Below are 27,792 nucleotides of genomic sequence, written 5' to 3'. Positions count from 1 at the left end.
ATAGGTTACAGTATTTAAACAAACAAGCAAAAAAATATGTATTGCTTTTTTCATTGTGTGTTGTGGCATTTGAAGCTGGATTTTAAAAGTAGCAGTTTTTAATCTGTAGCAATGATGATTCTGTGTATGGAGTGAGTATCATTTAGGTCTCTGGAAGTGCTCAGACTGCTAAAGTGAGCTTCAGTCCAGACCTCAATATTTGCTAATGATGAATTAGTCTAACATTTGGCAGCTGATGCTGTTCAGGGAATCAGGAATGTATTTGTGGTCCACTGTGTCTCTGGGCTGGTGACACATCTCTGGCTATAAAAGCAGAGCTAGTGTGCCAGGGTGAGAATTCACCTGCATCTGGATGGTAAAGTTATTTGTGCTCCTGTACACGAGGCTTTGAAGCACTTTGACATTTGCTGTCGGTGATGCATCTTGGCGAATGAACAGCAGTGCGCTGGCACGGGCTCACAGACCTGTTTTACTGGAGTGAGTGAAAATCTGGGCGTTCTCTTGTCGAAGCATGAAATCCTAGTCCTCAGGCATATGAGCAAAGTGAGTTTGGGGCAGTCTTTTAATGTAGTTTTTTTCACAGTGTTCTTTGCTTCTTCCAGGTGTATAAATGCAGCAATGTCCTGCGAATAAATTAATTTTTAAGAACTGTCTGGTGCTCAAAGGATTTTTGTAATTCCATGATGGGTTTTCCACATTTGCATTTTTGGGAAGGCCGCTGTCTGCTGCCTGCATAAGTGATGGCTGGGTTTATTCTGCTAGTGAGTATAATGGGAGAAAGGAAATCTCCTTAGCAGACTAGAGTCAAGACATGGTCTGTTATAAAGTCTGCTATAAGCTGCCCTAAGCAAAAGCAACGTGATGCATCTGTCCCACTGCCAGAATGATCTGTATAATGTTGAATACCAAGACATTGTTTAGATCTATCCTGTTCAAGCCTGGTAACTTGTGGATCTCTGTTCTTAGTTACAGTAGTACTTGGGCAGCAGTGGACGAGGGCATGGAGTGAGGCAGATAGGCACATATGTAAAATATAGCAAATTCTCAAACTTCTATGGTTAACATTTTTAAGGAATGCATCACCATTTCTTTGTGTTGACCACTTGCTGTTTTCACTCCTCTTTCTCTGCACGCTTGATATCTTTCTCCCATCTGTCCCTTTCTCCTCGGCTGTAATGATGGGACGGAGGTACTGCCTCCTAAGTCTTCATCTCCTCAGAGCTTGTATTAAAGCAATCTCATGACTCCATTCCTCCCTAGCAGTATGGAGGTGTTTATGTTGCTTTCTCATTTCCTCTTCCCCATTCTCTCTGTGCTGTGTATAGATATATATGTACTGTAATGTACTATCTCTGATGATGTAAGTAGAAATACTACATACACAAAGCATGAAATAGAGTCAGTGTTGATCCATACATGTATATGTACACATAAATATATATATATATGTTGGATGCCTAGTATCTTTCACTGTAGAATAGTCTTTGTATCGTCTTTTTATGATGTGAAACAACACATCTTTCATTGTAACTGGCCCTTCAAATTCTGTAAGGAAAGCTTTTTTTAACAAAAAACCCCAACATTTTCTTCATGAAATTCTGTTAGGATCAGCTGTGCTTTGAACTGTTCAAAACTGTCATTTCTGTTGAATGTTTTCCTCAGGAGATATTTTTAGTATGATAAAATAATATCTAGAGAGAAAAAGTAGCAAGAATAACATCTGCTATACTTGGAGGGTCTGAGAACATGGATCTGAGTCCATCTGCTGCAGGTCACTGCCTTCCTCTCCTGACGTGCAGGCTGCAACGTGAAAAGTTCATGGTACAGACTACTGCTGGATGAGGGGAGGAAGCAAATGTTATTGTTAATGGTTTACTGTTTTCTTTTAGCAGAACCAGCCTTGGAAATTTGTACCAAAATCCCCCTTAGAACAGATGACACTGCAACTAATACAATCTTTCCCTCCCCCCCTGCCCCCGCCAAGTTAGGAAATACCAGTGCATTCCCTGTGTGTGCAGTGTACTTCTTGTCTCCTCTGCAAATGCTTTATGATGTAGCCTTTGGATTTTAATACTATTTTTTCCCTAAAATGTAATTTTCTGTTTTAGTATGTAGGTTAGACATGAGACTAAGAATTGCTTTGTCTGTGCTATTAACATATGCCCAGTACACGGAGCAGACTGAGCATGCTAAGTTCATCTACATCGCTGGATATTAAAAAAACAAAAAGCACTTACTGCTCAGATTCAGAGCTCTCACAAGACATGATAATGGATATAATGTGTATGAAAACTGCAGCAGGGTAGTAGGGAGCTATTTGTTCTCCATGCCCTTATTGGAGAGGGCAAGAAGTGCTGACCTTAAAATTGCAGCAAGAAAGATTCAGATTAGGCTTTTAGCAAACCTTCCAAAGGCAAAGACAGTAAAGGGCTGAGGTAGTTTGTGTGCAGAGACCATACATTTTTGGAATTCTTTAGCAGATTAGATAAATATCTGTCAGGGACCAAGTATTGATTCATACCTTGAATGTTGCCCTTTCCAATGTAACAAATGAAAACTTTGTGTGTAGAGGAGCGCAGCTGGAGATAAATGATGTTGAAGTGAGCTGGCATGAAACCAACCCTGCTTGTGCCTAGTAGAACCAGACTGGTTGGAGGAAAGAGTGGGTTTATACTAAGACACAATGCTAGAACTTGATCTTCATCCCCAGTACAGCTCTAGAGCTTAATCTAAGCCTGTGCCTGTCAACATGCTTGCATGCAAGTGGTATGATGTCAGGAGAATCTGGCTTGGACCTGTGCTTTATTGATAGTCTTTTTACATCTTTTAGGGTTACTCTGGCTTCTGTAAAATCTGCATTTTCCAAATTTTGAAAATTTGGTTGCAAACATTCTTTTCAATGTAATATTTTTACAATGTATGTTGCCACACAGCTGGCAAGGTTTGGTATTTTGTGGTATTTGCACGGTATTCTTCTTCCCAGACAGTTCCGCTAATTTCAGATCATGCTGTTGAGTCCAGTGGATGTAACCAAAGCAGAAGGTTTTGCCCAACAGCAATAAAAAATGTAAAGTGACCATAGTCCAAATCGTTTTAAAATAATGAGCAACCATGATTAGTTTAACCCTTACTTTCTTTTTTTTTTTAATTTATTTGTTGTTGTTTTTCCTTTTTTGTTATCAACAATGAGGAAGATGCTTTTTATAAAAATCTATTTAGCTTGCTTATTAAGATGGAGAGGGTCAAATGTCAATGTGAAGGACAATTTTATGTCTCCAAGTCTTGCCCCCAGCATTGCTTTTTGAACAAGCTTTACTTTGAGTTTCTAGCTGCAGGTGTAAACTAGCCAGCAGTTCCCACAGCCCACAGCGTAGCTCTTTGAAGGAAGCCAAATTCCAGTCCAGGTCTGCAGTCTTTCTATGTGAGTTTGCCTTCTTTTGGGGATGCTCTGGAGCCACCACAGTGTGTGTGTGTATGAATGGAAGTGAAGGTTTGCAGGAAGACTGATGGCAGAAGCAGAAAAATATCCATACATGTATTTGTTTGCTAGCATGCTTTAGTAATCAGGGACTTAACTGGAAAACAGTAGCAGATAAGCCGAAAGTTAAGCAGAAAGACTTGAAAGATGTTGTTATCTGTTTTAACAGGAAATTATACAGGAGGGGGAAGTACAGGAGACAAGAAATGAAAACACAATTTTGTCAAATGCTCTTTCATATTTTTCTCTAAGCCCAGTCCTGAGTGATGTGGTTACATGAGGACTTGTGGCTTCTTGAAAATCTATGTGTCTGGAGGCTGGAAATCCAGAAAGAAAACGGAAAGAATGGCAAATGTTGATTTTTATAATGTGGCATTACTTTTAGGCTTGTTCTCATTACATTTTAGGGAACCTGCCCTATGTATTTTGAGTCTTTGAATATACTGAGCATTTTGAGGATGTTATAAAAGTGAATGTGCTTAAAAGCAATGGATTTTGAAATAGAAAATGTCAGGTTTAAGTCAGAAGATGCATTACTGGCAAAGTGTATTGTACATTCTTAGTAAGCTACACAGTGTGGGGAGTCCGTTTTGGCAAGGACGTATGTATATAAAGATATAAAGAAAGGCATACTTAAATAATGTTGTGGGGAGGAGAAGCCAAAGGTATTCCTTCATTTCTTAAAGGAGGCTGGGGCCCCTCTTAGCAGGCAGATTCACGGGTTAATTAGGAGTTCAGGTTTTAGGCCATTCATTACAGGTTTCAAACCAGCTTTCTTCCTTTCTCCACCTGTCACGCACGCAGCTGCTCGGTTAGACACTTAGCGTGGTAAGTGCATGCATACTTCCCTGTTACAGCCTGTGACGTTGTACTGTACGTTGTGGGCAGGACGATCCCCAGATCAAGACCTTTAGCCAGTGGCCGCAGCGCCTTTGTGCGTTGAACTCGGAGGGCTGACCTAACTGAAACCGCGAGCTGGGGGAAGGCTTGTTCACTTGCTGAAAAGGGCCTGCTAGGTTGTGGTATTTCCCACCCCACTTCTCTGATCAATTCTCTCTCGCAGGCAGGAATGGCATCTCCTGAAAATCCTGAGCAGCTGATCATTGCCCTGGAACCCGAGGCTGCCTCCATCTACTGCCGAAAGCTCCGCCTGCACCAGATGATAGACCTGAGTAGTAGGGCGCCTGTCAATGGTTATAGTCCAAGTGACACTATTGGAACTGGATTTACACAGGGTACTTCTATTAACTCACTTCTTTAGATTCTTACGCATAAGTTTGCTTTGTCCGTGAGGGCTGTTTTCTTACCATTTCTCATTGCCTTTGCTCTCTTGAAATGTTAGCATCAGTTTACATCAATCTTGAATTGACTAGCATCAGTTTGCTTTTATAAACTGTTTCACTGTTTACTGTACTTAGACTAGTTTAGACATTGATCTAAGTAGACATGTTTGCACACACTTGAATTTTAGCATGCAGGTAGCTTCATTGCCTTGCCTTCATTGGGATGTTGTGGGAGTCTTTTAGTATTTTCACAACAATATTTTTCTGCCTTAATTAAAAGCAATACTTCATGTTGGATCTTTTTTTAAAATTCAGTTTGTTGGAAACAATTGCATATTTGATTAGCTGCATTACTGAAGCAGTGTTAAATAACTGGATCTTCAATGAGACTTTTAGGCTGAGGTGTTCCAGAATTTTGGCAGATGCTTTTTGATACACCTTTATGAAATATCATTAATTACTTTCAGCACTCAGGAGAATACACCATATTGGAATATAGGAATTAATTTATCTGCTCATAGAAGAGCAACTAGATACAGCACTTCTGATTTATTGACCTGCTAATATAATTTGAAGAGTGACTTACAACGAGGGACAGAGATTGGACCACAGTGTAAGTCACTTGGCAAAAGATCCCTCATCACCAAAGATTTTTGAGCTTGGTATCCTACCTGAGAAAATAGGAGAGGAAAAAAAGGAAAATGAAGCAGCCGTAAGCTGTGATTGCTGCATAATGTACAGATTTCCCATCTGTCTGAATTGTAACAGTTGCACTGATATTGGTGGTAGCGTGTCAATCTATCGCAGAAGGAATTTTTCAGCAGAATTTGTATTTTATTGCATTTACTAGGTCAAAACGGTACAGGCAAATGGAAGATTAAGATAGTAAAGCTATTCTTATACTTACCGAAGGGTATTTTTTTTTTTAGTTAGGCAGAGTCACTACATCATTCTCTCAAGTCCATGTCTCCTAGCCAGCACTTGTCAGATGTGTTCAGTGTCATGGAGGCCCACACAGAGCACAGGACACAATCCCTTTACAGGACACGGTCCCTTCAGGGGCCCCTCGCCTCCTCTCCCCTTGCTTGTGTCCTAAACCATTCCAGTTCCATGTGATTTTTACATGAACTCACTTTAAGGCTACACAGGGATTTGCTTCTGGGAAAATAATAAAAGAAAAGAGTTTCTCTGGTTAAGGTTTTGAAGCTGGACAGAATCTGGCAGATCATGGATTTGTGCTAACGGGCTTTTTCTTGGATGGAGGGTACCATTCTCCTTCTTGACTTTGTATGGTAAAAGCTATTTGAGATGAGAAAGGCTTCATGTCAAAATTAATGAAAACAAAGTTTGGAGTGAATTAATTTGGGGTTAGAATTAAAATTTCATAAAGGCATGGCAGGCACCCAAGACAAGCTGAGAACAGATTAAGGAGAAAAGCCCTTTAAATATAAACAGAGAGAAGCACTCCAAGGACCACATTATTGCTGTGAAGTCAAAACAAAAATTTTACTGTTCATAGTAGCCAGGATAAGCTTACTTCAGTCGTAGTTAAAGACTGGCTCTTGTGTTCACCTCTAGCCCACAGGAGTGAATGAAAAGACTCCCATTGAGTTCTGTGGGCTCTGTGTCAGGCCCTTGCTTGGACCTAGTGCTCGTTCTGTCACTGAATGCTTTGTCGTTTAAGCTCTCACTGTGTGCTGCGAAGTCAGTGCAGCGAGGCTAATGCGGCTTGTCTGCATCACAGGGTCTTTATGGGGAGGATACGGGTGCAAGTGGAGCTGCTGGTCTTTTTCTGATGATAGGCACTATAGAAACAAGAAGCAAAACACATTCAGTGATTTGCATGATGATATTTTCCGAATGATATTTTCGTGCGTGACAGGATGCCTCTCTTCTTCTGTAGTGTTTTATTGAAGTGCCTTTGAAGGTGAGTGAAGGTTACACAGGGAATTATTTTTTTTTGATCATTCAGTTGTGGAGGTTGATTTAGAAACATAATAGCAAAGGCTCCCACTGCTCTGCTTTCTCTTCACAGACTGTTCTGCTTCTTTTAAATGTCTAAGTAGCAATTAAGTCTTGTAAATTAACTGATTGTTATAGTAGTAGTGCTAGATTATGCTTAATTTTTAATTGGTGTATATTTAAAATATTATGAGGGTCAAACTTGGTGAGCACTGTGGCCTTAAGAAGTTACAAACCTGAGAAGCAGTGCTTTTGACAGCTTGTTTTGAGACAGACCGACATCCTGAAAGGCTCAGGAGGCATCTTTGCCTGAACACCCCAAATCAGCAGCGGCTTTTGGAAATGTGGGAATCGTCTCCCCGGCCCCGGGCAGCGCAGGTCGGTCTGGCAGCGGGCTGGGGCTGCCGCCTGGCGGCACAGGCTGTGGCGAGCACAGCTGACTGTGAGACCACCAGGGCCCAGGCAGCGCTTTAAAAACCAGAATATTTAAAAAAAAAAAAAAGTCAGATCTGTTTATAGCTTTCATGTTAGGCTATTGGTTTTAATCCAGTTAGTATCAAGGAAGATCAGTGTGTCTGAAAAACATTTTTCCTTCTTTCTAGCAACAGCGTTATAATGTTCCTGATTCTAATGCAATAATTTTTGTTTGTTTTGTTAAGAAGTGATACATATGGATCTGTCAGCCTGCTTGCACTTCTTTCCTGCAGCTTGTAATAATCAACTTCTTCATGCTTTCTTATACTCAGTAATTTTTTTCTCTGTCAATGACTAGCTAAGGAACACGTCCGTCGTAATCGACAGAGTCGTACCTTTTTGGTGGAAAATGTCATAGGAGAGATCTGGTCCGAACTGGAGGAAGGTAGTGTCCTTTCTTGAATGAACTTTGCTCTTACTGGTTCTATATTGCAGGCAAACATTGTGTTTCCCACAAATGTGCTGTGCATTGAACTGTTCTCACAGTGATTATAAATAGGAAAAGAAAAAAATACAAGTTTGTGCGCTGCTCTCAGTTACTAAGGCTGAACTGTAATTCTGTATGCTCTAGCAAAATATGGTTTATTAAGGAGATGGTATAAAGGAGTCCAGGTTTTAAAATGCATCCAGAATATTTTCCTCAGAATGGGCCTTGTAAATATGCCATAGTATTAATTTGGTAGCCCACTAGAACGTACACCAGCAGCATGAGCAGTTCCACTAATCTTTTCACCTGTGCTAAATCAATAGCTTTTGACAACTGAATTTCATATTTGTTATCAATCATTGAGTTATAATTACTAATGAAGATCAAGCCTTCAGTGCAGATGTTCATGACTTTCTGTAAGTCATTATCTCTCATGGTGATAATGCTCCTGAAAAGCTTTCATTGCAGTATGCTGTTGGGATAACACTAATGTAAATACCATTCCTTTGGCAAACTAGGTGACCGCTACATTGTTGTTGACAGTGGAGGAGGCACAGTGGATATGACTGTCCATCAGATCAGGCTCCCTGAAGGACATCTTAAAGAGCTATACAAGGCAACAGGTAACAACACTTCCACCGCTTGCTTTGTTTATGTAATGTTTTGACTTGTCAGTGAAGGAAATGTATTCCTTTATTATTTGCTACATTTCACTAACAGTTCTTCCTGAAATAAGACCAGCATTCAAAATGAGTATAACCTAGCTGCTAGTCAGCAGACATGTGTAAGTCACTTCATGCTTCTGATGCTTTTGGATGGTAGCCCTGACACTGGGAGAGTAAGAAACTGCCATCTCTTGTGTTATTCACTTCCATTCAGGCCATGACCTCCTGCCATGGTCATGGTCTGACTTCTGCTAATGGACTCGTCATCTTCCGGTCCTTTGAGAGGTCACCTGTGTATTGCTGCTCTGCCCAGGTATTCAGAGATGTACTGTGGAGATATGAATAGTTGAATGTCACAACAAGATCCTTGTAAGGTGACTATTGCCAGAACAGAAGTTTCCCTAGATTTAAGGGGAATCATATATTCCTGTAATTTCACAGGCAGTGTAACAAGGAGGGTCTGCTGTCCCCTGGGAAGAATGGGCAATGATTGGTCCCCAACAAAGATAAAAAGTGCAATTCCTTGAATGGTATTCCCTTCCTGAACTTCAGATCCCCTTCGACTTTGTCCTGTGGCTAAGCTGTTAAGCACATGAGAAGCCTATTATTTGTTGCTGAGTCTCTATACCAAGTTAATCTTCACCTCTATGGTTCATCACTGAGCCTTCTCAGTCTTGGTGGCTGTAAGACTACCTCAGAAACAACCTAGTAAGAGCAAATGGGACAGTGTACATCAAGTCTGTCTATTCCTAAATATGAGTCCAAACCACACCTTCCCGTGTGTGGATACCGAAGCAGTTTCCTCTGCTTCTACTAAAAATGTTTCTGTTTTGTAGTGGTAGTGATACAGTGGCTATGATGGTATAGGAGTAAAAGTGAGACAAAGGTAAGATTATGTTCTGTATTAGACCAACTGCTACATTTAAGAAAGATACCTCATTTTGTAGACCTTCTCCCATGACAGTCCTAGTAGTGTTGATCTGATGTGTATTTGGTCAACTTGAAATCTAATAAGCAGTTCAGAATATTAAAGCTGTGTTTTGTTTGTAATACAGGTGGGCCATATGGTTCTCTAGGTGTGGACTATGAATTTGAAAAGCTCCTGTGTAAAATATTTGGAGAAGATTTTATTGAGCAATTTAAAATCAAGCGTCCTGCTGCCTGGGTAGATCTGATGATAGCATTTGAGTCCCGTAAACGGGCAGCAGCTCCAGACAGGACCAATCCACTAAACATCACTCTGCCTTTCTCCTTCATTGACTATTACAAGAAGTTTCGAGGTCACAGTGTAGAACATGCCTTGAGGAAAAGCAAGTGAGTAGACGATTGAACCCAAATGGATGCAGAATTAACTACTGGTAGCAAAGACAAATAATTAAAATATCCTAATTACATGTAGACTGAAAGGTAATAATGTGAAAATGCAATATAAGGATGAGAAAATGGGATCACCTGAAGTGCAGCTTCCAGAATGAAAAGTTCTGATCAATCTCTTGCAAAAGCTTTTCTATACAAGACTTGCACTCTTCTGGTATTGCTTTCTATGACTTTTGTTAGGTCACCACTGCATCACTTTCCTGAATTTGGATCATATATTCTGAGTCCCTTATGTGTTAATTAGGAACATCAGATCAAATAGAGAATTTGATGTCTAGAATTTAGTTACTAGAACTTTAATTCTGAGAGGCCTGGGCCCTCAAACAAATCCAAGATCTTGAGTGAGATGTGTAAATATATTCATGGCCTGAGGAAAGTTATTAACAATACCAGATCACTTGTGAAAAAGTATACATCTGCATAGAGCTGTGCAAAGGGAAGGCATTCTTTGGAAGTGATGACACGCTTTCTTTTCTTCTAGTACTTTACCAGTAAGATAATTTGCTTGCTAGGTGGGGAGGCATAATCCCCTCCAGAGATTTCATGATTTTCAGTATCAAGAAGGCACCCTAAATGAAAAGATAATGGGCTGCTATAGAAAAGGAAGTGAGGAGAAAGTAGAAGTGGGCATTTTGCATCTTTTGAAATTATATACTACAGGAGACCCGGTGATTAATGGCATAAAAGAGAATGAACAAGAGAGCCTGTGAATCTGGGGCAGGATGCCTGGGACATGAGAGCAGAAGACATGATATTTAGTACCTGTGCCTTGGCTTCTTTCCGCATTTTTTAATCAAGTGAAAGTTGAATGTTGCATGCAGGCTGAAACTCCTGCATGTCTTCCTAAAGTTATTGGTAAATGTACTTTAAGCCTAAATGACTTGGAATCCAGCTCAGAGTCACTTCCTATATGAGACTGAGGTTCTGAAATCATTAAAAATTTCTGGAAATATTCCCCCTCAGACCATCTCCTTCTTATTAATAGCCTTAATGGTGAATCTTAGAAGGAATGCTAAATGTTCCCTTCAAATAAAATGAAATTAATTGGATAATGTGGTAAAAAGAATATAAAGGTGACATATAACGTGCATGAATGAAAAGGAGATTACTGAGCTATTTGGATGTCTATCAGTGATGGAATAACATAATGCCTGTATTCACTTAACAAATGTTATGCCTCATTAAAAATGCTGTGCTCCTTCTGCCTCCTGAGGCTTCCCATACTTGCCTATTTTCCTTGTGTGTTTCCTGTGGCTTTGGCCTGCTACTGCTATAATCTAAATGTTGCCCTTCTGGGGATGAATCAGTGTTGTTTCAGATGAGCGAGCACTGGATTGACTGCCAGCTGTTTCAGGAAGCAGCTGAACATTGGTAATGCTACAGAAGGCAGTCAGGCAAAGAAAACAACAATTAGACAAGCAAAAATAACAGTTCTCTCTCGAAATTTTACGTTGTTATAGTTGGTATGGGGTTAGGTTGAGGTGAGGCACTTCTTTCTAAGTAAAATTCACATGGATTCTCTAAACTCATTCATTTATTTATTTAGCGTGTCTTGTGTGTGCTCGGCTGTTTCTTACAGCTCAGCTGTAATATTTTAATGTCCTTTCCAACTTCTTTTACAGTGTGGATTTTGTGAAGTGGTCCTCCCAGGGAATGCTGAGGATGAGCCCGGATGCAATGAATGCTCTTTTCAAGCCTACAATTGACCAGATCGTTCAGCACCTTAGTACGTATCTGTGTGTAATTCCACTTTCTGGCTGAGCTGAAACTGAAGCCTTGCTTACCTGTTTCAAACCAGTAACTGGAATTCAAGTCAAACAACCTCCCTAGTACACACCGAATGTGGGCAAGGAGTTTAGTTCTGAAACTTGTAGTTCTCTACAAAGTAATTAGGAAAATAATAAAAGTAAGGGATATCACCTTAACGTATTTCTACCTAGTGTATACACTACTATACACTGAGTGTGATTTAGCCCTGTTACTGCCTAAGCTTCAATTATTCTGTACTCCCAGGGCTGCAAGCATTCAGAAGGCTGAAATGCACTGACTAACCCAGATCCTGCTTTTCTGTTTCCTGTTTCAGGCAACAACTACATAATGCCAGAGATGTAACTAGTTTCTGATTATTCCTGCTATTAAGACCTCTAGTCCACCTCAGTGGAAGGTCACATTTATTCATGACTGTCCAGATCACTGACATCTCTAAAACACAAATAATGCATATGATAAAAGTACTTCCAGGCATGGCTTAAGCAGCACTGAATTTATTTATCCAGTAATGGGAAGTGACATAGGCTTATTGGGAAATCTATTATTTAAAGTTTTGCTGGTGGAAGATTGGATTTGTATCAAGTAGAGTATAATATATGTACTGAGCAAAGTATAGCTGTTCTACACATTACAAAGCACTAATTGAATTGTATTTGGAATGGAATATCCAGCTTTGCTCGCTATATGTGAGCATTTCAGAGGTCACAACTTAGTAAGACAACTAATACAGAACAGCTTATATGTGAGCAGGGAGGGAGAGACCTAAAATTACAATAGTTGTGTCAGATAATTATGCTGCCTCAGATATTTGAACTAAGGATGAGACTACAACTGAACTGTATGATTTTCTTGAAAGTAGGGGATGTGGGCTTAAGCTAAGAAGGAACATCTGTAGAAATGTAAGGAGGTATTAGGGTATTAGTTTGCAGGTGGTACTTATCGTGGCTAAGTTGTTAGGGTCAGAAGTAATAAGTAAATTTAAAATGCAGTAACTTATCTGGAATGCAATAAAGGGCACGTGAATTGGTTAGATTTGGGAATATCTCACTGATACTTCAAGTGGCAAGATGTCTGTTTCCCTACTACCCATGTGACTGGCAGGATATCTTTGCAAGAAATCCATGTCTCCCTTTAGTGGAATAAGCTAAATAAAAAAAATCTGTTTTAAATGCCACTTCAGAAATATTGTATGCTTTGAGGTAAGTTTCCATTCACAGTGAAACAGAGTATAGAAGAGACTGCAGAAGTGAAACTAGTGTGGGCATAGATGTGGCAGTTTCAGATCTTGTGCATGGGATGTTCAGTGCACTCAGACATTAGGAGTTTCACCTGCATTGCCTTGTCACAGTGTATTTCTCCCCATTGAATGGGCTCTGTTTCTGTTTAGGTGATGTGTTTGATAAGCCAGAAGTGACCAATGTCAAGTTTCTGTTCCTGGTGGGTGGCTTCGCTGAATCCCCCTTACTCCAACAAGCTGTCCAGAGCGCTTTTGGTTCGAGATGTCGAGTCATCATTCCTCAGGATGTGGGTCTCACTATCCTCAAGGGAGCTGTTCTCTTTGGTCTAGACCCTGCTGTCATCAAAGTGCGGCGTTCACCTCTCACCTATGGTGTGGGTGTGCTCAATCGGTTTGTGGAAGGGAAGCATCCGTCAGAGAAGCTTCTAATCAAAGATGGCACACGCTGGTGCACTGATGTCTTTGACAAATTTATCTCAGCCGACCAATCTGTAGCCCTTGGAGAAACTGTGACACGCAGTTACACACCTGCCAAACCTTCTCAGTTAGTAATAGTAATCAATATCTATAGCTCAGAACAAGATAATGTTAGCTTCATCACCGAATCTGGAGTGAAGAAGTGTGGTACCCTTCGCTTGGATCTCACGGGAACTGATGCTTCAGTGCCAAACCGGCGGGAGATCAAAACACTTATGCAGTTTGGGGACACTGAAATCAAAGCCATGGCCATTGATGTTGCCACCTCTAAAAGTGTCAAAGTTGGTATTGATTTCTTAAACTACTAACAGCCCATTTTCCCCACCACAGCCTGTTTGTGAGATTGATCTTCCACTGTTCCATTTTTTGACTTTCATGTATCACGTAATCAACTTGAATTTCAGCAGGCTATATGAGAACAGCTAGTAAGGTGGGGTATGTCATGTTTGTGTCCTTTGACGACCAAAGGCTGGATTTTGAAAGACCCTTAAAAAGTTTGGGGAGCAAAAGTTCCAGAGGTAGTAAAAGTTCCCAAGTTACTCAAGCATGCTTAAAAGGTCTACCTTTATTAAGTAAATACTGATTATTGTTGGGTCCTGAAGATTAGTTAAAAAGATATACAATTGTAATCTCTTTGCCTTGTTGTTCTTCTTCCTCCTCCTCCCAAGAAAAACTCACCCACGTGGTTGCTGTAGGGGGATGCATCTGTGTGGGATATCTGTCTAAACAGCACCATCCTCTGGCAATGGGAACAAATTAGTAGTCTGTAGTGTTCTTTTGATTTTGCCCTGTGTTTTCAAAATTTTAAGCGCTGAAAATCAATGACTTAAGGAAACAGGAACTGAGTTTCTTAAATACTGAGATCCTACTGAAAAGAAAATCCTCAGAAATCCTTAAAATTAGATTTAGAAAATATATATATATATTGTAGGAGCCTAATATTGATTGCTCCAGTTTGAAAACAAGGCCTTTATTGTCAAAGCTCTTAGAACAAGCTGTTGGATTAAATAGCTAGCATTACCCTCATTATACTTTGGAAAGTTATTGAGAACAAAGCTATTTCCCTTTTGGGTCTTCTAAACTTATTTTTATTAGTCTCCATTTGAAATCATAGAATCACAGAATAGTTGAGGTTGGAGGGGATGTCCATTGACTGTCTAGTCCAACCTCAGCTCTAAGCAGTGTCAGCTGGAGCAGGATGCTTTGTCCAGTTTTAAATATCTCCAAAGATGGAGATGCCTTAACTCTGGGCAACCTGTTCCAGTATTTGACAAACCTCACTGCAAAAGAAAATTTTTTCTTATGTTTAAAAGGAATTTCTTGAGTTTCAATTTGTGCCTATTGGCTCCTGTTCCTTCACTGGGTACCTCTGAGAAGTCTGGCCCCATCTTCTTTACTGTTTTCTATCAGGCATTTATACACATTTGTAGCATCCCCTGAGCCTTCTTGAGTCTAAACAGTCTCAGCTCTCTCAGCCTCTCCTCACATGATAGATATTCCAATCCGTTAATCATCATGCTCATGTCGCTCGTACCAAGAAGCACAGAACTGCATGTGGCACTCCAGATGTGGTCTCACCAGGGCTGAATGAAGGGAAATAATCACTTTCCTTGACCTGCTGGCAATACTCTTCCTAATGCAGCCAAGGAGGTTATTGGCATTCTTTGTTGCAAGGGCACATTGCTGGCTTACGCTCAACTTTGTGTCTGCCAAGACCCCAAGGTTTTTTTCTGCCAAGCTGCTTCCCTGCCAGTTGGCCCCCAACATATACTGGTGCATGAGGTTATTCCTCCCCAGGTTCAGGACTTTGCACTTCCCTTCATTGAACTTTTTGAGATTCCTGTCTGCACATTTCTTCAGCCTGTCAAGGTCCCTCTGACTCATCTGGTATTCAAGCACTTCTCCAAGTGATTTTATTTCTTTTCTTGTTAATCCCTGTGTTAAGATGTGGAAGTACATTTAGGTGATGGTTGTCCACGAAGATTTAAACAACTTAAAAGAGAGAAAACATCCAGATCAAAAGTGTAGTAATATATTTTGAGTAGCAAACATTTAAATTGAGTAAAATATATTTCTGGGTTGAGTTGAATGGCCAGTAAAGTGGAAGGCAGAAGCCAAGAGAATGAAACTACAAATAGCATTAAATAAAACATTCCTTACATAGCTATGAGCAGACAACTCTGATGCAGGTGAAGCACAATGATGGTCATGGTAGCATCTTGTTTTCCAAATAATAACTTTCTGGAAATTTTTCCTTAAGCACATTCACCTGCGAAATTTCTCCTGCAACTGGAACAGTTTTTATTTTGCAAAATGCACAATTTTGGTGGATAACTTCTGAAACCTACGGTCTGTATCTGCCATGAACTGAGAATTTCAGATTCAAATCCCAATCCCACTCCAAATTGACAGACTGATGCTAACCTGTAGCATCACCCTAAACTGCTGACATTTTCAGAGCATTTATATAGAGCTGCCTGATTACCTGCTGGAATTCATTACATTCTTGAAACCTTGAAAGGTTAATTGTTAAACTGAACCGTCCTTTCTAATAAGTTGAGCATGAGTTAAATCCGTTACTGACACTTCTGGGAAATGAAAGCTTTATCAATGACTTCACTAATTTGTGTTCCAATCCTGCACTTAAGCTTTCTGTGTTTAGCCTGGAGTTTTACCACAGTAAAGAGCTGCAGAACTGCATTTTGCCATTGAGTTTTCTGTGTCTTCTGCAGAATTCCCTAGTTGAATGTGAAATCTGTTCTGCATTCAGCTTTAAAAAAAAAAAAAAAAAAAAGGCAAAAAGAAAAAAAAAAAGACTATGGAGAATGCTAGTCACAGTATCTGGCTGGATACTTTCTATAATTACAAAGTGTGCTTGCTAGCATTCAGTTTCCTGCTGCCTGCTAAATGCTTTAAAAGCTTTTTAAAGGATTTTTTTGTGTGTTGCTTTCCATGGTTTACAAACAAGAGAAACTTTAAGATGAGTTATGAACAATATAATTTTATGTATATACAATATTTAAATATTGTACAGACTCTTTCTTTCTACAGTGCTATTTTCTTGTATAAAAATGCTCTTTGCCTCTGTTGATTTCATTCAGCTGTTAATTTTAAATAACATAGTTTCTCAATCAGCTTCTGTAATTATAGGCTTTTAAAGATGGTAAGATATGAAATATAAAAGGCTGATCTTATAATAATAGGAAAGAAATGTTGGTGTGTCAGAGAATACAACATTCTTCCTGCAATGCAAGTCATACCACTTAAGCATATTACACAGATGCACTAGTATGTTGCTGGGACTTTCATTTCTTTGTTTCAGACGGTGACCATTCCATCTCCAGCAGTTCATCATAATAATGGATGAATCCTCCTGTAAAACCAAGTTAAAAATTAGATTGTTTGATCTGGATATACAGCTTCTTCACTACGTTTTGGGCTTTTATTAAGGAACTTCTCTACTTTAAAAAAAACCCAAACAAACACAAAAACTACCTTCCAAAGCCAGGCAACACTGATTTATTGTAGCTGCAGGTAAGACCCAGTCTCTGTCTACCACTACCACCTACCAAAAGACAAAATTCTTAAAAAAAAAAAGTAGGCTTTGGTGTCTTTACATCTTATGTTAAACTGAACTGGTCAAATTCTGCACAGATTATTTCCAGTGGCCTTAAGTTAACACAGAATCTAGTCTAATAAATGGCTGCAACCTCCCCCTCTCTGCTCTGCTGAGGAGGTGAACTGCAAGATCGGGTGGCCCATGATTTTTGTGCTGTTTTCAGCCTGTCTGCAGGGAATGCTAAGGACAGTTTCTGCAGCTCTTCTGAAGCACAGTTCCCTGCACAGTAATGATTCTCTGCCCTTTCTTATTCAGCTTTTGTAAGATCCCATCTGGATCCAAGCAGGGGTTTGTTGCTGAAATTACTGTAACATAAAATGTGGTTTGCATATTTTTGCACTTCCTCATTCAGTCTGATGAGAGCACTATCAAGCTTATCTTTGCAGAGCACTGAACTACTGAACAAACTCCCAGCTGTCCTTGTTGCCCTCTTTAATTCTAAGAATGGGAAATTAGCTTGTCTCTAAGGAATTAAGGAATTAGAATTGTAAGTAGAATACTATACTGTGGTCTGTAGTCTCTAACCCAGTTAACTTTACAATGTAAGTGGCATGTGGATGCCCATTTTGATAAAGGATATTAGGCTGTAAAATTAATATGAAATTTATTAGGAAATGAATAATTTTAGAATAGTAACTCTGATACTTTTGCAGGAGATTCCCTGCAGAACATTTTTTTGGTAGGGGTTTCAGATGACATTGTGCAATTTAATGTTGAAAAGTCAAGGCCTTAGGGAAAGCAGAGGTCTTGGCAGAAGTTTTGCTCTAAGCAGCAACTTGCAAGTGTGGGTCCAAGTTACTTAACTCTAGGCTGAAAGTTAGCATTGAATTGTGATGGAATGACTAATTGTGCTAGAATATGATAAATGTGCAGTGATGGTTAGGACAGTTTACATTGGTATGACTATACCAATATTTATATACAGGAGTTTTAATGCATTATTATGAGAAGGCTAATTATATATTGCAGAGATTTAATCGCCAAGATAAGCTGCATATTTATGATATGAAGTGGCTTAAGCGGATGAATAGTATAAAAGTTGTTGGGCATAACGTCACAGTACTCACCTGCTTGAAACAGTCTTAAACTATATTATAAAACCAACCATTGTGGTCTTGTTCACCTCTGTGCAAGATAAATTCCTATTTCACTGATGTTTGGAGCTGTTCACAACTTGTCTGGATTGTATCTTGAGTGTTCGTGTGTCTTCAATCATGTCAAATAAAATACTGTAAAACTAATTTTTTTTTGTTGTTTCTCTTTTTATGAAAATGGCTATAAAAAGAAACCTAATTTATTATGAAAGTGAGAGAGGCCAAGTGGTTATACTTACATTTGGATGCTCCTTCATATGTGTAACTGAGCAGAAGTGACACCAACTGTATGTATTGCTTATGAGATTTCTTCAACCTTTTAGATGTGTGGACACCGAGAGTCTTTGCCAAGGGCTTGCAGGCCCCTGTGCAGCACACACAACCCTTTGACAAGAGGCTGCTGCATTCTTAGTTCACTCGTGTACTTTCTACCTTGGGCACATATGGCGTGCCCCTAGAAGTCCACTGCTAGTGATTACTCAACTTCCACCAAAGTTGGTGTAGCTCTGAGTAGGGTGTCAGTTGGAGTTAAGACAGAAAGACTTTGGACAGTACCAAAAGCAGATTAGATATTTTCTGTCATGATGCTCTGAGAGAGTCAGGAAATCAAATATAAAAATTGATATATCAAAGAGGACTGTAGTCTCTTAGGCCTTGTCAAAGATTGATTTCTTAATAAAATTATAACCAGGTATATTTGCATGAGAGTGTACATCTTTATTGTGTGTTTCTAGATCTAGGAATGTTTAGTAAGGTCTGGCTGCACTGAAAAAAACCCCTTGTACAACAGTTTGTGCAATATTATATATTTCTGCTAACTGTTGTGGGTCATGTCCCTCTTCAGCAGTGTTGGCACTAGCTGTGGAGATGATTGAGTGGTGTGTGTGTGACGTTACTCTACAGTGCTGCTCAGGTGCAAAGATGTAGAGAATGAGCCGAGATGCATAGCAGCCACTACACCCCAACTTCCACCTATTTGCTGCAATGAAGATGTTTTACAAGTGCTTTATGACTATAATTATAAACACCATCCTAATAGGCTAGGTACTGTATTTAACTTGTAATGAACTTGATTTCAGCTAAACATTCAATTAATGTTACTAGTACAATGGGAAATATAATTACAGTCTTCAGGGACACATTAAGAACCAAATTTTGCTTTCAGTGTTCTAGCGTATTGCTCTGGTTTCCAGGGGAGTTTCACGTATGTGCATTCGGAATTTGGTCCTTTCACTGGACTTTTATAAACCTTAAGGTTTTCTCATATGAGTGTGTTTATATTTGAAGTTACATCCCTGTCTTGATAGGAAGGAGCATGTATAAAGTGTTTGTTCTACCAAGATCACGTAAAACCTTACCGAAGTTTGCGGATGATGTTTTCATAGTAATAGACATAATAAACAACCTCCATGTCATCAGTATTCAGCTCCCCCAAAGAGATTCTCTCCTTTCAATTTCCTAAGCAGCTATATTAAACACCACCCAGCCATCTGTCTTAAGGACAATGGATTCAGAGTCCCCTTACTCAGTGCAAGAGCTGCCTGGTTTTCAAGAGATGCAGCTTGGATAAATTGGTGACAACTGCAGATGCTTTGTGTAACTGGGATTCAGGCCTGTTATTTGCCAATCTCATTAGGTACTAATGTTGGAAAGCTTGTACTTACTTTTTTAGGAATAAATCCTGTTTTATAAGTTCTCATTCATCCCTTGCTTTGTTCTAACACACAGAAACATTTTTATGGTGGGACTACTGTAAGATGACAACAAGGTATTGGTAGTACAGAATTTTGTGCTTTTTTCCTTCAAATTAGAGATCTGAAAGTGGGTATTCAAACAAAGGAAGAAGTTTGCATTACAACCTGTGCAGTTCTACGGATGCAAAGATCAATTTCTTGCAGTAAAAATGTAAGACATTATGCCATCCTGAAAATGCATCACAGCAAATGTCTGGAGTGCTGGGTAGCCTCTGGGGAGGTGAAGATGTTCATGGTGTATTTGTGATGTATGAGTTCATGACAATTCTGTTTTCATACCTGTGACTTAACATGTGGACATGCTCATGGATAAAAAAAAAAAGTAGTGAGATGATCTCAGCATCACTAAGGGGTATATCAAAAGCAGCTGAGCATATACCTCACTGATACAAAAGGACTAAGTGCAGTATATGAAGTTAGTTAACTGCAAACATCTTTCTGCAAACCAAGAAATTCTGTATCATCGTTTCACATACAGTTACGTAGGTGCTGGCTATAATTTTGTAGTATCTATTTTCTCATTTTTCAGCAACTGTCATAACAGGGAAAAGTTTACTAGATGCTATATCCCACTGGCTTTGTGCCCAGATTAGAAGCCATCAAACTAGGACATAGTGTTCGTTACTATGTGATGGCAAAAAATTGTTTTAAGAACTTGGTAGATTGCAACCACTATGATCCTTCTATCAGTGTCCACAGGTGAGCTCACAGGAACATGGAGAAATGAAAAATACAGTAAAAGCTTACTCTGGGAATACTGTGTGCTGCAACAGAGCCAAAAGGAGGATGGTACTGGGTTGAGTGTAAGGAAACCAAAGGAATCAGCTAAGAGGTATGTAACCAGGATTTGAATGTGGGAGGACTGAGACATTGGTGTGCTCCAGCAGTAACTGAAAATCAGGGAAGATTTCAAAGTAGAAAGGAGCGGTGAGACTGACAGCTGTGAATGCCAGAGTTTGCTAAACCACAGTAATCTGAGGAGTTAGAAAGGTGACTCTCTCCTAAGGACAACAAGGAGTATTTCCTTCCCTCTGAGGAATAAACTCTGCACCTCTAGTAGGAACTTCCGTCTGCCATCAGCTGATAAGAGCAGACACCAGACTGAACATATCCTCTTCCTCTGTAGTACAAAGCAAGCTCAGCGCTGACCCGATGCTTTCCCCACACAAGTACACTGCATATCGTAGATGTGCCATCACTGCATATTTGCTAACACGTAGCAAGGCTGCAGATAAAGCACTGCAGTATAATGCATTGTTCACAGACCTTTTACTTTTCATCTAGTGACAATCACAATGGATCTATTTTCTCAGCCCACTCCCCCCGCCCCACCGACACACACACGCTTTATCTAGATGACTATCGACTCCTTGAAATGAGTGGAGTAGAAGTAAGTTAGCTGTGAGCAGAGCTGAATCCAGCTGAAAACATGCTGGTCCTGCATGACATCTGCAGGGGTTCCTGTATTTAAGTGTGTTTTTCCACGAACATTACAGCATCCTCCTTTAGATAATTTTCTCCTATGTTCCTTGTGTAAGCAGAGGTCCCAGATGGCAGTAGTATCTGCAGGGTGTTGGGAGCACACAGCTAGCAGCCTTGTCCATGAAAAAGTCCTTATCAAGTAGTACACAGGTGGGCAGGAGAATAGATATTTTGTTAGCTCAGGGCAACAGGGTCAGCATATAAGTCTGATAATTGTGTAAGGCATTTGAAGAATCAGGTAACACGACTGAGGGTGTTTCAAAACACATTTAAATTAATTTTGTGGTTATTTTGTTTTGTCTTAGGGGTGAGACACATGAGATTGAGTATCAAAAAGTGCCACGCACTTTATCAAAGATGCTACAGGACTGAGGGGATGTTGCCAAAATACACTGATCACATCCCACAGAAGCATTTATCATTTCTCTCCTTCAGAGTCAGGTAGTATATAGTATTAATTGGGGCTTTAGATTTTTTCCCTTTTTCTTCTCTCTCTGTGCACACCCATCCAGTATTTCCAGATCCAGAGCATCGCAGGAGATGCATGTAGCTGGAAAGGACCTCTGACATCAACTATATCTCACCTTCCTGCTTCAAAACAGTATTAGTTCTGCCTAAGCTACTCCCAACATTCATTCGGTTTTAAACCTTCTGATTCTGCAGTGGTGCTGCCTGCCTGGGCAGTTTATTTGTGTTTCACTGTCCTCAGCTTTCTGAAGTTTTACATAATGTCAGCTCTGACTCTCTGTGGCTGTCCTACCCCTAGAGAACATGGGAACATTTCATCCCATTCCTGCTCTGACAGCTTTTGTATCTGAGGAGTATATGTATCTGAAGAGTAGTAGTTTCATGCTTGCCCTGAATCTAATTCTCTATTTAAACTCCAGGTCTTTCAATCACGTTTTATAGAACTGCGATCTTTTTTAAGGCTCTGTTGGTGGCTTTGAGGACTAGACAGTGGATGCTGGTTTCCTGCAGATAACCATCTTGTTGCTGGAAGGACATTTGGAAACCAATGCCAAGGTCGTTCTGTGTGCACACACCTGGAGGACTTGTGCACATCCCACTGTGAAACAGAAAGCCCTGGAGAAGCACCAGCAACAATGAAATGTGACGTGAGTAGTTGAGGCACGTTGTGTTTTTAACTTTTGCAAACACTGAATAAAGAAAGGCCTTGTGTACAATCTGAAGGGTGCATCTTTAAAATTAGGAGCTGTTACAGTAGTTTAATATTATATTAGCTGGGTGTGGTTTTGATAAATCTTGATACATTTTGATAAATGAGGTAACCTCTGATCATGGTTATGAAACATACTGTGAGTTTTGCACTCATTTTGCTTTTAGAATTTGCATTGTTAAAGCATTTTCCTTAAACTCCTGTAGCATGGAAGTTCTGATAAACTACTTGTGCTTTACTGACCTGAAGTGTGTTGAGCTTTTCAGCTACATGAAAATTGCTGCAGTGAAAAACTTCAAAGAGGGTGAGAAATCTCCAACTGCCTGAACAAGTTGCTGGGGAAGGTTAGGCAGGACACACTGAGCTTTTAACTGTGAATTTAAAATTCAATAAAATACTCCAACTGCAGAAAACCAGGCTCCACTCTGAGGTTAAAAACTAATTTAATCTGGTAGTCACCCCTACTTTTGACTAGGTGTCAACACCTCTGGTCTTTAAGTCTTCCTTACACAGCCCCTGTCAGTAAAATTCCCAGCTTTTCTCATGTGGCTGTTATGGGACATACTGTGCTTTGGAAAACAGGGATCTAAATGAAGAGTGTTGGAAGACAGTGCTTTAGACTTGTTTGCTTAATTGCTATTTTTCTCTGTATTGATGGGTGTGGAAGAATCACATGTTCTCATGGTAGATTCCCAATGCTCCATCACCTAAATATATATGACTGGTACGATGCCAATGATGTATGGTAAGCCTCATGTAGTACTATTTCCTCTTTGCTTAACCAATGGAGAAAGCAGAATTGCTGTAAACAATAAAACAGCTCATTGTAGTGCAAACTGTGTAATACAAGATTTGTTTCATCTGCTCTATTCTCCTCCTCCACAAAGGTGAAATGAAGCATTTTTCACATTGTCTCGATACCCAATAGCCCTCACATGAACAAAGATGATTATGGAATCGGTATGAACATCCTGATGTGCCCAGAAAACCCCAAAAGATCTGCCCTGTAGATATGCATGGTCTGCAAATGCAGTCCTGGTTGGGAGTGACAGAACAGCTGGCCATGTTTCAGATACCAAAGCAAAGAGAAAACAACTGGTGAAACTCCTCAAATTTATTGAACCCTTGTGGAAGCTTTTTGTGTGTTAAGTTATATTCATCTTCCCAGAGTACTATTAGCATATTCACTTACATTTAAATAATTAATTTTCTTGTTATACGCCAACTCTTAATTTTTTGTTCTCTCAAAATTATTGAAATCTGTGACAAGAGGTAGTGATACGTGGAAACGTTTGGTTTCTGGTTTGTTAATCAATTCAATAATATCTCATTCTTCACAATTGCTTGATTTAATAGCACCAATTTCTGCTTTCAGGTCTTGACTTCCCTGTTAAGCATTTAAGTTTCAGATTTTTTTTTAATCTTTTAACCTTTATCCCTTTGAATTTTTTTTTTCTCAGCCTATAATTTATTATACAGTCTCCTGTCAGAGGAGGAGGTAGACTAGGTGATTTTTACTGTATTGCAAATTATAATTATTATCGTTATTTGCATTAGTAATGGATTCATTCTTATCACTGAAAACAATTCCATTATCTGATCAGACAGTTATCTTCACACTGTCCGTGATCATATATTTTCATTAAGCACCTCTTTCTCTGTGGGTCAAAAGGAGAATTATTCTTTAGTGCAGTCACTTTTCTCTTAACTTTTAACATTTTCCTTGGTTAAAAAGAAGTTTTTAATCCCCTACCAGCATCCTTTGCAACAAAAATATGCCCCTTTCTACTGCGGTGTCACCGTCCCTTCAGACCCAGCAAGAAACGGTTCATCCCTGCTATGATCTGCCCTTCAATGTCCCTTCTGTGGTAGCCGCCGGGAGAGGGTTTGTAATTCAGCTTCAGTAATTCAGAACTGTGAGGCTGATTTTCATGACCCAGCGAAGATGTTTTGACTCCTTTTTGAATTAAAGAAAGGCTTGAGAATCTACAGTGTCTCTTTAATGGAGAAACCTCCTTTCCCAAACTGTCCCTCCCCGCGTTCTGTGGGAGATGCTGTTTGGAGATAGATGACTGCAGAGTGAGGGTGCAGAGGGAGCAAACACATCCTCCTCTCTGACTCCCCGCTGAATTTACTGTGCCTCTGCAGGGGTATAAAATGGTCAGATAGCACTGCTTTCCAAACAAGCAAAGGGGAGATGAGAGAGGTTGGAGAGAGATGTGAGGTCAGGCCACAGCCTCTCCTGAGGGACTGACACTGAGGGGTGAAGGTGGTTGAGAACCTCTTTTCACACTCCTCTCCTGTTGATTTTTATTCTCTCATCAAATGAGATATCGTTGGTGATTGGGTAAGGAGTTAAGGACAGTAAGGAAAAGGTTGTCAGTCTAAAACAAGAGTTTGGGTTTATTTTTAAGCAGCTCCTTTGGAAGTTTCTGTAGCCTGACTCAGGCTGCGGTCAGCAAACACAGGGCTCCATGTTCAGAGGAGGGGATGACTTCTGCTCTTCCATCACCTCACACAAGACATACACATGCTCATTGTGTGTTTTGTATCCCATGTCATTAAGGTGTTATGTTCCTCCTCCATGAAGAACCTTTTCTGATCAAGAAATGGTACCACTCTCATGGGAGACCTCACTTTCCAAAGGGAATAATCAGCACTTCCAGGGGAATCCAAACTCTGAAACTGCACACCCCAAACTGAGGCACCCAAGCCACCAGTATTGTTCATTGCTGTTATTTTTAATGAGACCAATGAGACTTATGTTTACCTAAAATTATTTGCAAAAATTAGAATAATGTGAATTATTATGCAAAAAAGTGCATTGCTTTGGAGGTTTAGATCCCCTTTTTTTCCCCTTCACCTTCCTAATTGGTTTGATGTGAAGCAATTATCCACTTAATGCAAATAAAAGTAAGATTTTTCATAGGATATGTGCTGCAACAATAATTACATGGGCCATAGCACGAAGAGGGACTTGAATGCAACTTTTGTCTTTGGTTGTCACATAATACATGTCTTCAGTATGTTAGCAAGTGTAGTAGCCACCCAATTGTTATTGTGTAAGTGAATACAACATTTAGACTAATTTAAAGAGTACTTTGCTTCTTGTTTCTGTTTGTATACAGGCATAATTTAGAAGTAAGTGGCATGTAGGCCGCTATTAGTATTTTTTCATTTAGGGCTGTGGGAGCATCACATCGACCTCCTCCTTTCTTCCTCTGCTCACTGCTGAAGACTTCTGTTTTGACTGATTAAGAATGCTGATAAATTTTACCCTTCCATTGTCTTCAAATTTAAGAGGGTTTGCAGAGGGAAAAAATGGGTATCTGAACTTATTATATAATTTATTTGGCAAAAGATGGTATTTTTTTCAAGTAAATATCTCTTTTGTCAAAGAAACTGTTTCCAATTTTTATAAGTAACAAAATGTTAAGAAATTTAGCCTTGTTTTTCACAGCTAAATACAACCATACGGAGTACATATTTCTGAAGTATGAGGGTGTGGCAAAATAGCTTGTGATTTACACTCAAATTAAGAACAAAATAGCCTTCAGGCATAACATTATAAAATTCCTATTTGCAACCTCTCAAGACACATGCCAGAAAGGTATGGAAATAAATATGCGTACATAACACTGTCAGCTGTGGCTAGGTGATGAAAGCTCTAATATGACAAACTAGATTAAAAAAACCCTCAAGAGGTTCTGGAAGGAAAATTCATCAATGCCAAATTAAGATACGCTCAAATATTTCTTGAAAGATAGAACCTCATTATCCTACTGATTTATGGAGCAAAGTAATGACTATAGACAGCATTGTCTAAAGACAACAATGAGCACTGCTATATCTCAGTAATAATTAGAGTCACATGAAATCTTCAATTTTTTTTTTATTGTTCTCGGATGATTTGTAATATAGGAGAGAAATACACTGCACATGGCAATCTAAAATGTAATGAAAGTACGTGGCCCAAGTTGCTCCCATATTTAAAATTCTGATTGCAATGCTGCCCACCAACAAAATAATAGTAATTTCTGGCAGGAATTATAAAACCTAAACTACAGCACAAAGCATTTTTCACAAAATTACTCATTCCATATCCACAATTATAGCCCATTTGTTTTCTTATGCTGATAACAAAAGATACATTTTAAGATCTGCGCTGTGCTAGTCTTCCTTTAATAAATAAAGTGAGCTTTTCAAAAGCTACAAAATGATGCAGATAAAAATCAAAACATTTCTACATTTAAAGATTCAATCAAAGACTTGCAGTGAATGGTGTGATATTAAAGTTTAAAAAAATAATCAATTTAGTGTGTATTTTTGAACATGATTTGTCACAAATAGCATTCCCAATAGATAAGAATGATTATATGGTAAAGAGCGTAATTTATATATCTCAAGCACTATGCTTTTGTCACCGACATCGTTAAGGAATTTGACACGTTTGCAGCAGAACAATATATGTCAACTGAAATATATACCAATTAGCCATAAATGGGACACTGAAATGAATGATGCATGTGCATGCTATACTTACAAGTAATAACATGTGGTTTAAAGTCACTTGCGTTTTCAAACAAGAATTCTTTTTATGTTGTCATTTAAAAAATCTAATATTTCAAAAGGTCAGGAATAAATAGCACCATTAGCATTAAAAGCTAGCTAAAGGGAAAGTAATTTGTTGTTCATTTAACATTGCATTTTATGTAATAGCTTTGTAAAGTGTTCGGGAGGGGGGGGGAGAGATTTTACTCTGCTAAAACAAGATGACGGCAGCTCCAGTTCATTATTAAAAGGAGATTTTTTATTATCCTATTGTCAACTGTAATGTCTTGATTCTGTTAGGTGTTTGTTAAAATTACATGGGCTGCTGAAGTGGCTATGGCAAAGGATAATGCAGAGAATATCATGACTGTCAAAACAATTGTGTAGGCAAGAATCTGCTTATACTAAGGTAAAGGAACAAAAGACAAAGGAGAAACTCTTCTGCAGTGTTAGGAAGTTAATAACCCTGTTGAGGTTTCCTTGGCAGGAGGTACTGAGATCAGGAAGCCAAATTCTAGAAGAGACAAATTGTCAAGGCAGAAGGAAGCAGGCAATGTCAAATGGATGCGGGGGACATGGAAACCCAACATCAGATGCCAGCTCCCATGTCTATGGCTACGTGTGCTCTGGGTAAACCCGTAAGTGTTTATCTCCCTGGAGAGGGGCTGTGCACTCCTCCTTGGACTGGATAACATGAATGAAGTGTGAAAGTGTGTAGAGTCCTGTGGCTGGATCCTCTGCCTCCTGCACAGCTGTGGCTGTGCAGCTGCAGAGAGCTGAGAAAGGCTTTGCAGGAGCAACCCAAAACTGGACTTATTCACATCCTTGAACTTATTAAGCCTTACTCTCTTATTCTACCACTGTAAAGCTGACCATAGATGGGAAAAACTAGAGCCAAAATAGATGTTAACTTATACCCCTCATGGACAGTATAGGCTGGGAAGAAAACACACAAAGAAAACTTC

General features: G+C 39.5%; 1 protein-coding gene across 1 annotated transcript in view; it reads left to right on the top strand.

Annotated features, from left to right (window-relative positions):
• Window positions 1–18,010, top strand: part of HSPA12A (heat shock protein family A (Hsp70) member 12A) — a 62,419-nt gene extending 44,409 nt beyond the window's left edge. Inside the window, exons 7-12 of the mRNA XM_074831359.1 lie at window positions 4,542–4,713; window positions 7,496–7,582; window positions 8,143–8,247; window positions 9,345–9,603; window positions 11,289–11,392; window positions 12,824–18,010. Of these exons, the coding sequence (XP_074687460.1) occupies window positions 4,542–4,713; window positions 7,496–7,582; window positions 8,143–8,247; window positions 9,345–9,603; window positions 11,289–11,392; window positions 12,824–13,458 (1,362 nt within the window). The 3' untranslated portion in view covers window positions 13,459–18,010. The remainder of the gene's footprint in view (window positions 1–4,541; window positions 4,714–7,495; window positions 7,583–8,142; window positions 8,248–9,344; window positions 9,604–11,288; window positions 11,393–12,823) is intronic.
• Window positions 18,011–27,792: the final 9,782 nt, after the last annotated feature.

Source organism: Strix aluco, chromosome 7 (genome assembly GCF_031877795.1).
Source record: "Strix aluco isolate bStrAlu1 chromosome 7, bStrAlu1.hap1, whole genome shotgun sequence".
In the NCBI taxonomy this organism is placed as follows: domain Eukaryota; kingdom Metazoa; phylum Chordata; class Aves; order Strigiformes; family Strigidae; genus Strix; species Strix aluco.
Note: the sequence above shows the minus strand (reverse complement) of the source record. Positions and strands in the feature narration are given on the sequence as shown.